The sequence below is a fragment of the Mustela putorius genome, unplaced genomic scaffold (assembly GCF_011764305.1).
Source record: "Mustela putorius furo isolate JIRA1106 unplaced genomic scaffold, ASM1176430v1.1 tig00003913_pilon_pilon_pilon, whole genome shotgun sequence".
Classification (NCBI taxonomy): Eukaryota; Metazoa; Chordata; class Mammalia; order Carnivora; family Mustelidae; genus Mustela; species Mustela putorius.
This window is the reverse complement of record NW_025422060.1, coordinates 9,348,860-9,360,759: the sequence shown is the minus strand read 5'-3', so window position 1 is coordinate 9,360,759 and position 11,900 is coordinate 9,348,860. Positions and strand designations below refer to the sequence as shown.

The 11,900-nt window shown below is 42.2% G+C and overlaps 1 protein-coding gene across 1 annotated transcript in view; it reads left to right on the top strand.

Moving 5' to 3' along the window:
* Positions 1 to 5,850: 5,850 nt before the first annotated feature.
* Positions 5,851 to 11,900, top strand: part of FRMD4A (FERM domain containing 4A) — a 450,500-nt gene continuing 444,450 nt past the window's right edge. Inside the window, exon 1 of the mRNA XM_004774871.3 lies at positions 5,851 to 6,411. Coding sequence (XP_004774928.1) covers positions 6,379 to 6,411 — 33 coding nt within the window. The 5' untranslated portion in view covers positions 5,851 to 6,378. The remainder of the gene's footprint in view (positions 6,412 to 11,900) is intronic.

Genomic DNA, 11,900 nt, shown 5'->3' with positions numbered 1-11,900 from the left:
TCCTTCTTCATGATATGATACCCTTCAGCACCTTATTGCCTTATTTGGAGCTTTGAAGTAAGCACCATAACAGAAAGAAGACACCTTAAAAACGCTAACTGAATGCCCTGTGTCTCGGGAGGTGGGTAGAGAGGATTAGAGGAGTATCCAAGGGCTTCCCGCTCTTCCAGGGACTGGAAGGGAGAGTGCCAGCAGCTTCTTCAGCCTTTCCACCTGGATGCTCCTCTCAGCTTTTTTCTTATCTCTGTTCCCAGAGGTCCCCTAAGCAAACACTTGTGTAATGATCTGAGGCCAGGGCAGCTGTTGGTTGCCTGGCTCTTAACAAAAGCACTTAAACCAAAAACCTTAAAGAAAAGAAAGAAATGTAAATACCCCTCTCAAACACTTTGCAAAGTAATGTCACTCTGTTCTTTATACCTTTTCATAAAACACAGGGGTAGGTAGAGACCCATTTCCAGCTCAGGCGTGCACAATACAAGAAAGCAATTTTGTTCTTCGCACTGTAGCGTACTCTTTCAGAAAGGCAAGAGCTGCTGAAGGAAGTCTCCCAGGGCCAGAATCCAATTAACTGCTGTACTGATTGCTGATAACTTTAGGCAATCACTGTACTTTAGAAAATGGGACAGAGAATCTGAAAGATCATAAAGACAAGATGACTAATCAACCAAGACGTGGAACCTAACACCACTATTTTCTCTAGTCTTCCACAGTTTTCAAATGAAGATAAAGGAGGAAGAAACACTGGGCATGAAATGCCATAGGTCTTACACTCGGTGTTTAGTAACTTAAGAGTGCTAGTCTCTGTGTCTGCAAGCTCAGATTCTGATCCATAGCTCTGGAAAATACTTGAATAATCATAAAGTATTTCCATCACTCTACATGACTTGCTCTCAGAGCTAGAGAAAAGTAGGAAAACTTGACATCTTTGAAGTTCTAAGTCCTGAATGTAGGTTTCTTGTTCTCATGTTATAGTTTAAGAACTCTGGTTGTTGTGTCCAGTAGCTGCATAACAAATGTACTGCCTGGTGCCACACCACGGTAGATGTTGGGTGTTCGCAAGTGTGCACAGTTTCACTGATCTATACTGGGCTCTGCTGGTATTGGCTAAGCTTTCTCAGAAGTCTGTAGTTTGGCTTTTCTCTCATCCTCCTCTGGGGATCAGCAGACAAGCTGGGCTGTGTACTATCAGGGACATTTTTAACCTTTTATGGGTACCATATTTGTTAACATCCATTCTATCAGCCAAGAGAAGCCACGTAGCCATACTCAGAGAAAGTGCGAGAGCATGACCATGTCTGAGTGGCAAGTGGCCTGGATGACAACATGCGTGAAAAACAGAGACTACATGATGAGATCTACCACAACATTTAATTCTCTCGATCTCAGTTCTCAGAGCTGTTAAATGGGAATAATAATACACCTTTGAGGGGCACCTGTGTGGCTTAGTTGGTTAAGTGTCCGACTCTTGATTTCTGCTCAGGTCGTGATCTCAGAGTTGTGGGATCGAGCCCTGCATTGGGTTCCGCACTGGGGCATGGAGCCTACTTGAAATTCTCTCTCTTCCTCCCTCTTTGTGCCCCTCCCCAAATAATAATATACTTTTGAAAATGAAATGAGATGGCACATTGAAGCACTTAGCTCAAGGCTGGAACAAAGTTTGGTGCTCAATAAATGTTTCTTTCTTTCTACTCACCTCCCTACTGTTGCAAAATGGAAACTATTACCTGCCACACCTAACAGGATTATTGTGAGGTTTTAAAAAGATAACACATGTGAGAGCTCTTTGAAAGAATGTCAGTCACTGTGTAATTTCTGTTTTGTAGCTACTTATAGAATGCGTATCCTTACACAGATAAAATATAAATTCAAGCATTGAGGAATTGAATCACAATTTTCATTGAGTGCTTTAGTTTAGCATGTAGTAAGTGAAAATTTTCTCTGTGATATATTTTGATAGTTACATTATAAAACAAAACAAATATATGTGGTCTAAGATGAGGGGCAGAGACAGGAGAAATTGAGAGCAGGTAGAGATTTATCGCCTTAGCTAAGTAACTCCCTTAGTGTTGCCCAAGATACCTGGAATCAGTCCAGGAGTAAGGTCTTTTCTATCCTTTATCACCTCAAAGCCTCATTCTTAATGAGGATGTTTCCCAATAGGAAATAAAGAATGATGAGTCACAGAGGAAAAGACCTAAGTGGTTGTCAGGTCACAATCCTCTTACCTTAATGAATCGAAAACCATTTATGAAGCAAGGCAACCCAATCCTCAGATAATGAACCTTAATTGTGCAACTGGCTGTGGTCCCCAGAGACTACAAGGGGCCTAAAGAAATTAACCTTGAGGCTGTGAGCTGTGGGAAAGAAAGGGTCAGTGTTTTCATGCAAGAGAGACTGGAAATCTGAGCCTCTGACAATGCCCTATCTAACAGTCTTTATATTTCCAAGTGCTCCTGGTCTAGAGATGTTTAATATGAGGTCCGTCCATCCATCCATCCTTCCATCCATCCAGCCATCCAGCCATCCTTCCTTCCTTCCTTCTTCTTTTAATGTCAAAATAAGGAAGAAGAATGGCTCAAAGGACAAGGGGATTTGCTTAGAGAGGTTGCATGGTACAGGACATTCCCATTGTAGCTCAAAAGCCCCCACCACACAGTGGAAATTCACCAAGTTGAATTGCATCTAAGACTCCCTTTCCCTGTGGTGCAAACTTAATTCCACCAGTTTCTATATATTTGATATTCACTGACCTTTGCTTCCAAGGCTCAGTTAATCCAGATTGTAAACTCTGCCCTTTTTGAAGCTGAAGAGGCTCTCTTGAAACATGAAGTTGCAACCTGAGAGAACCCCAATATAAGGAAATTTGGGATGTAGAAACGTGAATGAGTGTTCTCAATACTAAATATTTGGGCAACATTGATCTTAATAGTGTTAGGACGCCTAATGATCTGATGATTGTTTACTAACATCACACATCTGTTGCATAGGTTAGAGTATTTCCTAAACTCCTCAACCACTACCTCCTCTCCTCCTGCCCCCTCCCATCATTAAAGAAATCTAACTACTTAAGCTATAAGAGGTGGAGTAATCAGTAGTTAAAGGACTTGGAAATGAAAGTAACAAATTGGCACATCCCATTTTATAAATAACTGTGTAATAAATACGAGACTTGTGCTTGATAAGTGTCTTACATGGTACCTGGCTTGAGAGGGATGGCCAAAGTATTTTGGTTCTATGAACAAGTAAGTGAATGAGGTACCAAAAGTTAACATAATGGCCTGAAATAATAAACTTTCAAATGTTTAATTTGGAGCCTCTGACTAATAAAGAACAGATCATTAAATATGCATTTTACTCTTTATATGTTGATAGAAGATTTGAGAAGGAGATGGTGTTCTCACTAGTAGTGGCCTCCCTGAGCTAAATGTAGGTCTGTTGTGTGCCAATTAACCAAAGCTTCTGCAAAATAGCAGTAAGAATGGTGCCTCCCTCATAGGAGGGCGCTAATCTAGGAAAATCTCTTAGTGCGTGCCTAGTACAAGGTAAATGTTTGACAACTGTTGTCATCTTCATCTTTATCATCACCATGAGCATACTTTCAAGATCCTGATATGGCTCTGGGTCCTGTTGATTCCCAGGGATTGGTTTCGTCAGGGACCTCACAGACCACTATAAAAACATGGTGAACAAGCCCAGACTCTGGGGACTAGGTGGACTGGAATGTAAACAACCAGAGAAGTTACAATTTTCTTATGTGGTGTGATGATATAAGATATTCAAGATTGTTGGCTAAAGGCGCTTTCTCTAGCTCGGGAAGTCTATTCTAGTTCTGGAAACTATGCTTGGAGTTCAGCAGAAACCAATCAGTCTTAAACATGTTATTAGTCTAAAATTTTTTTTTTAAATCGTGACACCATCCCACTCAGTTCTACTGCTGTAACTAAAATTTAGGGTCAGAGTGATAGGCAGGGAATGATCTTTTGTGCCAAAGACAAAAAATGGCAAGGAGAAAGCTCTAGAGGAGTGATCCCAATTGGTAATTCTGGTGAGAGGGTCTCCAGGATTAGGAAGGGACAAAAAGACCAGAACAGAATGGCTCAAGAAAGAGTTGCTGAAAGTAAAAAACAAATAACAGATACAGCTTGTTCAAATCAGGAGCAATCGAACAAGATGAAAGCTGAACACAACATGTGGCATGAGTGATATCTCCACAATGGCCAGGGTAGCAAGTTTGTTTAAATGTTCGGGGCTAGTTAGTGGGACAGAGGAGGGATGGTATTCTGAAAACACAAGAGTGATTTCCTTCCCCACCCCCAAAATAAAGCCTTTGAGAGGATAGAGGGAGGGCTGGGAAAGAGGAGAGGAAATAAAATTAAAGATGGTGGTGAAGGAATGGAATTCTTATGAATAAATTAGTTTTTAGGGGAAGTTAATAATGGGTACCCAGTTAAGAAAAAGGTCAAAAGAGAGCAAAGCTATAGTGGAAGGGGAAATCTTCTAGTAGGGTTTATAATCCTGTAGAGAAACACAGTAACATAGAGGTAGAAATACAAAATGAGATGACAGATAGAAGGGCTTGATGAGTTGGTTGAGTTCTGTAGCAAGCCTACTACAAAATCGAAGGGACAGAGGCTTTCTCTGCTTTCCACTGTGTCACCTGAAGCTAAAATGTCCTGGCATGCAGGAGGTACATTCCATCTATTTACTGATTGACTGAATAAATAAAACACACAATCGAGGGACCCCAAACACTAGGACACTGAGTAAGAAAATGTAATGGTTAAGCCAATAACAAGGTCCAGAGGCCCCCAGAAATGGCAGAGACCTTTTATATAAGGGCAGAGTGTTGCACTCAATGTGTCGGAGCCATTGAGGATTTGTCAGGGTGTAAAGACTCTGGTCAAGGGCAGTAATAAGCACCTGGCAAAGTGAGAATGAGGTTGCAGACATGCACCTAAGTGTAGGACAAAAAGGCTAAGAGAAGAAAATTAGGGACTAGCCAAGGAGTTGAATCAGGGTAATGTAGTTGGTGTAGAATCTGATGTTCTTTAGAATGCCGTTGTTTGAACTAGAGAAAACTTGAGTTAATCAAGGATTAAGAACTTGAGGAAAGGACCATCCTGACACCATATGGAGAACAGGTATAGATTGCCCCATGTTGAAGGTGTCTTGGGAGTCAGGCATAAATGTAGCAGGTAGAGAGGGACAAGTTCCATCCAAGGAACAAGGGGCGCAGGGTGTCAGCCTCAAATATCATTGATGAATTCATATACCATGGAATGTACATACCATGTAATATGAAAGCCTTTGTAATGGTCAAATGTTCTTAGCCACAGGAGTCACCAGTTGAAGTAGAGATGTTGAATTATTCCCACATAGAGAATTCCCCAAGCATGAGAAAGTTCCAGAAAGAAAATCTTTTCTTTTCGACTTCATAATGCTGTGTAACCCAAGTCTTGGCAATATTTTCTCTCTGTCTACTTTTTACAAGTGGCCAGCAATGCTGAATGAAATAGTAAAATCTAGTTTATCTGGAGTCCTGCACAACACACACACTTATTATTTTATGCTCAGCCGTTAGGAGCTGAGTCTATAAATCAGTTTTGAAACTTTTCGTAAGAAAAGTCTCTGCTCATATACTTCTAAACATCTGGTCAGACAGAAAAAATAAAATCCACTTACCTATCCAGATGCTATGTCAACAACTAGGCTAAACAAATGAGTATTTAGAAATACCTAAGAGGTGAGATTTCTTTTTCAGTTTTCAGAACACAAATCAGAAAAACAGCTGAGTAATGGTGACAAGTGGATCCACTGCTCTCAGGGTCCTGTTTCTTAAAAGAGCAATGAATGGGTAGCTAAAGCAGTGCCTTCAGCTGCCAGCTCTAGAGAGAGCAACCGCTACAGCTGAACCCTGGGAGCCGGGAGCCCCCGAGGAGCCGAGGATGCCCCAGCAAAGCTCAGCCCCCCTCTCCCCCTTTCCTGGGTGAGCCGCCCCTGTGGTTTGGTGCAGATCACTTTTCTTGGCTCAGATGCGGTACCTAAGACAGGGATCATTTGTCAAGTGAGCGCGCGGTACACAGGGAGCTCTAGGCAGATTATGGAAAGAGAGGGAGGAAAGGGAGGGAGGAGAGAGCTCAGGAGAGAGAGAAGCAAGAGAGGGAAGAGGGCGAGGAACGGAGCGGGCTTCTCCAGGAACAGCGCTTTCCAGGCACTGGAGATTCAAGTTAGACTGGGTGACGGTGCCTCGGCGCCGCCTGGGAGCAGGGAGAGACTGGCAACTCCCCGCATGGCTCTTCTCATGTGGGATGCTTAAGGACGGCACCCTGGAGAGAGTAACTTGGAGAGGAGAGGAACTGGCATGAGGATTCCACCAAAATGGAAGGGCTCCTGTCTCCGATGAGGACGAAGGTAAGGAGAGTGAATCTTAATTTCTTTTGATTCGGCTTGGACGTGCAGAGAAGGCAGCGGAGGTGCTGGAGCCTCTGTGAATGGGAGGCTCACTGAGCTTTTGTCTTGTTTCAGAACTAAGGCTGGTGAATGCAACTGGATCCCTGAAAGAATAGGCTAGCCTCAAAGGCAGCGCGATCTGTGGGAAGGGGAAAGAGGGGCGGGGGAGAGAACCATCTGTCAGTGTGGACAATGGGAATCCTAGTAAATGAGTTCTCCTCTCGCTTGATTAGACAGCCATATTTTAGAAGGATTTCCAGTCACTCTTCTTGGAGGCTGTGCAACCCTTGGAGCTGTTCATTGCAGGAACTACCAATTTCTCTGGCGGCGTTGCTGTTTAGCAGGAGGAGTGACAAGTTTAAAGCAGAGCATGCCCAGCTCCTGCTGGAAATATCCTCTTTCCTCCTCCTCTTCTTCAGAGCAAGAGGGTCAGGGGATCCTCTGTGGAAAGTAGGTTAATGCATTCTGGAAGCCAGTATGTTCTCAGAGAGCTCCCAGACCTACAGAAAAGAATCCAGAGCACCAGACTTGCCTGACATCTTGAACTTGGTCCTGAAACGTTTAGAGATGCTCCCAGGGAACTGCTTACAGTCTCCTAGAAGCTCTGGAAACTTGTTTTTCTTGGCTGGAGTTTGCTTTTTCACTTGAGAAAGGGATGCCTTGGAGCTGGGGCTTTCCATTAAAAGCTCAGATGATGGGGAATCTATTTGATATTTGCTGCATCCACATATAACTCTAAATGGGTGGGCCAAAAGTTCTAAATAATGCTAGAAATAGTACTTTCTTTATTCAGAATTTTTTTTTTAAAAATGGGGAAATTGGCTTTGTAACCACACAGCGTAGTTAAAGCCAATAGAGTAAGGCTTTGATTTACCTCTTCTCTTTGATACGCCTTTCAGTGATTCCAGCACAAGCATGTTGAATATATTTTTCTTGCTAGTTAATGAGCATGACCACAATGTATTAAGAAAATATTAGAACTAGGGTCTTAAGCATGAAATCGTCCCGTCCTTTGGGAGAATTCCTGATCTCCCTCTCGTCTGATAGTCATTCTGGAAGGATCGCCCCAAGAGAGGGTTTGTTACCAGAGAGTCCAAATCCAGCCCTTTGGCTGCCTGTCCATCTGTTTGATCTCCGGTGAGATCCCGTCTGTGACCTGTTTGCTCTCACTGAGTATATAGATGAAGTCCTGATGGTTGCAGGCTGCATATCTCAATCCAAGGGGGTGTGGAAACGGCAGGTACCAGTTCATAATATCTTGTACGACTGCAAAGAAAATGGCAAATGGCACCCTTTATTAATGGGTTAGTATATAAATACCTTAGGGGATGTTATTATAATCTGTTTATTTGACTAGTTTTTGAATTTGCTACCTCAGACCCTCTATCCCTGTACCATGCACACTCTGCTTCCATCGGATCAATGGATCTGAGCTCGTAGCCTTCTAGGAGTACAACTCTCATAGACTTGGAGGGGAGTTCCCTATGTAAATGAAGCAGGACCCAAACGCTGCGTAAATCCCACAGTGGGCCGCTTAAAATGGCATGCTGTAGTAGGGGAGAAATAGATGTCAGGGGGTCAGACTACTCATATATTATATTTATCGTTTAATTTCACAGCACAGCTTGCTCTTTAACCATCTAGTTGTCTAGTGAATGTCGAAACTATGGGGGTTTGGGTCCCACCAAAGTTCAAACATAAAAATCTCATGTAGGAAACTGATTCTCATTCAAACCCTTTAATTTTTATATTTCAAGGGTGTGTGTGTGTGTGTGTGTGTGTGTGTGTTAAGTTCCTCCTGTGGATTCTTCTTTCATTTCTTTATTTCTGATGCTGGAAATTTATATATCCATAATGAAGATTCAAATTACACTTGAATTTGGCAACCTACAGTTGCCTACTCAGGGAACGGGACTTGACTATGAAATGAGATCCCATTGGTAAGACTCAGCTTTAGTTCCTAAATTGCTATGTCCTGTGTTGTTGAAATTGCCCAGTGATTTTTGAAAATTTACCCAAAGACTTATATCAGTGATAATGTGTTGTCATTTTTAAACTTTATCCCACATTATGCCTCATTAAGCCTATTCTAGAATATTCTGCTCCTCTAGTAAGGATTCAACTTGAAGTTTCTGATTTCATGGTATCATGAGAGCTGGACAAAGAAAGCCTCCTAGAGCTAAATTTTGGTGTGTTATGGTTACTTAATAACTTACTGACAGTTTAAAGCAAGTGTTGAGGTAAATTGGACATCATGCAGTAATTTCATTATGCCATGTAATAGACTTAACCAGTCTAAATCATGGGTGCTTAATGCATTTTTATCTGGGGATTTGCATAATTGGCACATAAATATGCATGAGATTAACTGGAAGTGGCAAAACAGGGTGGGCAAAATGTTCACGAGTGTGAAAATGAAGGCAGTTGCAAAGGGGGCACCTGAGCACACACTGTCTCCTGGGTGGTGGCCACACTTGACGTACCTAGAAACAGACAGGGCGGCAGCTGGCCTCCCCATGTCACAGGCAGTGTGTTGTCAGTGATACACAGGCTTAGCACAGCTTTTGGCTCTCGGCTGGATTCACTTGGGCACACTACTTATTCTTTCTTTTCTATATAATGCAATCTAGAGGGTCTCCAGGCTGATGGATATACTTCTGACTGGCCTCCTGGCAGGCCGCGACACGGACCTCAGGATTCTAACCATAACAAACGATGTTTGCAGAGGCAGGGAAGAAAAAGGGAAAAACGAGAGACGCTGATTGAGTCATTTCTCCTATGAGGGCAAAGGAAAGAATTTTTATAACTGTTCATCTTTGTGTACTTTTTAAAATGTGTCCTTTTCTGATTCGATTTTTAATCCACCAACCTCTGTGATTCTCTTTAATCCTGGGTGCATTCCCTCCAGTGAAGGAGGCTGGCAAAAAACATCCCCCCTCATCTTCGGCTTCTTGTGATTCCTGCTTGCCAGTGCCTGCTGTGGAGTTTTCAGTGAGCACCTGGCTAGGGCCATGTGTACTCAAGACAAGTCTGCACTCTGCAGGGAGTGTGTTCTGGGCCCGCTATGGTGTCAAAAGAGGATGAAGAAGGAAGGAGGAGAGAAAAGAGAAGAGGAAGGGAGAGAGGAGAAGGAGGGAGAGGAGTGGGGAGAGTGAGGTGGCTTGTTGGACGTCCATCTTTTTCTCCTTCGGTTTTATTGAGATATAATGACATATGGCACCGCTTAAGGCTAAGGTATACAAAGCCACGTAAGTTTATTTAACATCCATCTCCGCCTGTAGTTACCAAAAAATACCAAAAGTCTCTTTCCTTGTGATGAGAACTTTTAGTATTTCCTCTCTCAGGAACTTCCAAATATACCATACAGCATGGTTAGTGATAGTCGCATGCTGTACATTTCATCCTCAGGACTTACTGTTCTTATAACTGGAAGTTTGCACCTTCGGACCACCTTCCTCCCATTCCCTCCCCCGCTCCACACCTCTGGCAAACTCAGATCTGATCTCTTTTATTGTGAGTTTGGTTTTGTTTTCTGTTTTTTATTTGGAAAATTCTGCATGTAAGAGGGATCCCATCATGTTTGTCTTTCTCCGTCTGACTTCTTTCACTTAGCGTAATGTCCTCAGGGTGAGTCCATCCATGTTGTCGCAAATGGTAGAGTCTTCTTCTTTACGGTTGAATAATATCCCATTGTATATGCACATAATTTATTTATCCATTCATCTGTCCACAGATGTTTATCTCTTGTCTTGGCTATTATAAATAATGCTGCAGTGAAGATGGGGGCACAGGTATCTTTTTCAGGTAGTGATTTCATTTCCTTCAGATAAATACCCAGAAGTGGAATCTCTGGGTCTTATGGTAGTTCTACTTTTAAATTTTTTGAGGAACTGGAGGTCCTTCTTTGCATCCAAACAAGGTTATAGATGTTTATTTGTCTGTTTATCAAATGCTTGCACAGTAAGTGGAGAGTGGACCTAAATTAACCTCCCTAGAAAGACTGGAGTTTAAACTTCTACAAAGTTCAACTTGGCAATTTGGTGACTATTTTGTGGACTAGCTGGACTTTTTAGTTAGTGTGCTGTGATACTATTGTCTTTTTAAAAAAATTTGTTATTTGAGAGAGAGCTAGAGAGAGAAGAGAGAGAGCGAGCACACACAGGGAGAGGGAGAGACAGAAGCCCATTCCCTGCTGAGCAGAGAGCCTGATCAGGACCCTGTGACCATGACCTGAGCTGAAGACAGATACTTAACCGACTGAGCCACCTTGGTGCCCTATGTTGTCTTTAATACCTGTTTACATCCATTTACAATTAGCTAACTTCCCAGAGAAGATGCTTGGTATCTGTCCAGACTTCCCTTATTGCTACCACAAAGTCATCGTGTCTTCCTTTATTGCACTTCAGTTACTTTCTGGAAGGAATGACTTCAGATCTGTGTGCGTAAAGTTGTTTTCTAAGGGAAGTCTTCTGAAAGGATCATAAGGATCAGAAGACTTCTAAAGGAAGTCTTCTGAAAGGATCATAAGGAAGTCTTATGAAAGGGACATTTACAGGGAACTGGAAGCTGAGAGAATCAAGAATGAGCATTTGAATTGTGTCCTTCACGTGAGTCCAGCTCTTGCATAACCACAGTAAGTGCCACACATAGCTCCGGTGAGTCCGAGAATCATCCTTCTTCACCACACTGCACTTCAGGGAGCACATTAGATATAGATGTTAATGGAAAAATCCTAAAATTACAGATAATGCAGATAGTGAAAGAAAGAATCAAAAGAGTACAATCAAAGGTTCTCTGGCTCATTAGACCAATAATCATACAGTACTTGAAACCCTTACAGTTACTTAGAATTATGCTAAATCAACTTGAAACGTTGCCAGGACTCCATGGAGCATAGTGGCTGAAATGATCCATTGTGTTCCACCTTCTCGATACAGGGATTCTGATAAAATATTGAACTATCCCTTTTAAACAGCTCTGTGAACCAGGAATCATTAGGGACGAAAGAATGGTAAGCCTGAGCAAGGAAGACTAAGGAGGGCTTCACAATTACTGTCAAACATATGAAATATCCAGAAGATTTTTCACCAGCTAATGACAGGCTATCCTTTATCTTCACGGAGGCTTAAATAAGAGGAAACCTGCAGAAGCTGAAGCATGACACGTTTAGATTCAATTCAACGCGCTGTTTCTTGACATTAAAATGTTTTCCTGAGAAAGGCTGGTATAGTTTCTAAACTAAAGGCCTCTGAGACATGTAAGGTTGATCCTCCTTGTGAAGCCAGAAGCCTTTAAGACATCTCATGTTTTTATGGTGCCATGAATTTTTACCATAAAGCCAATAAAACCAGAAATAGGTTTGTTTACAAGGCATGCATCAAATTCCTATACAAAGAACTCCTGTAATGCATTTATTAAACCACTGAACTCAGTTGTGTGTAAATAGGAAA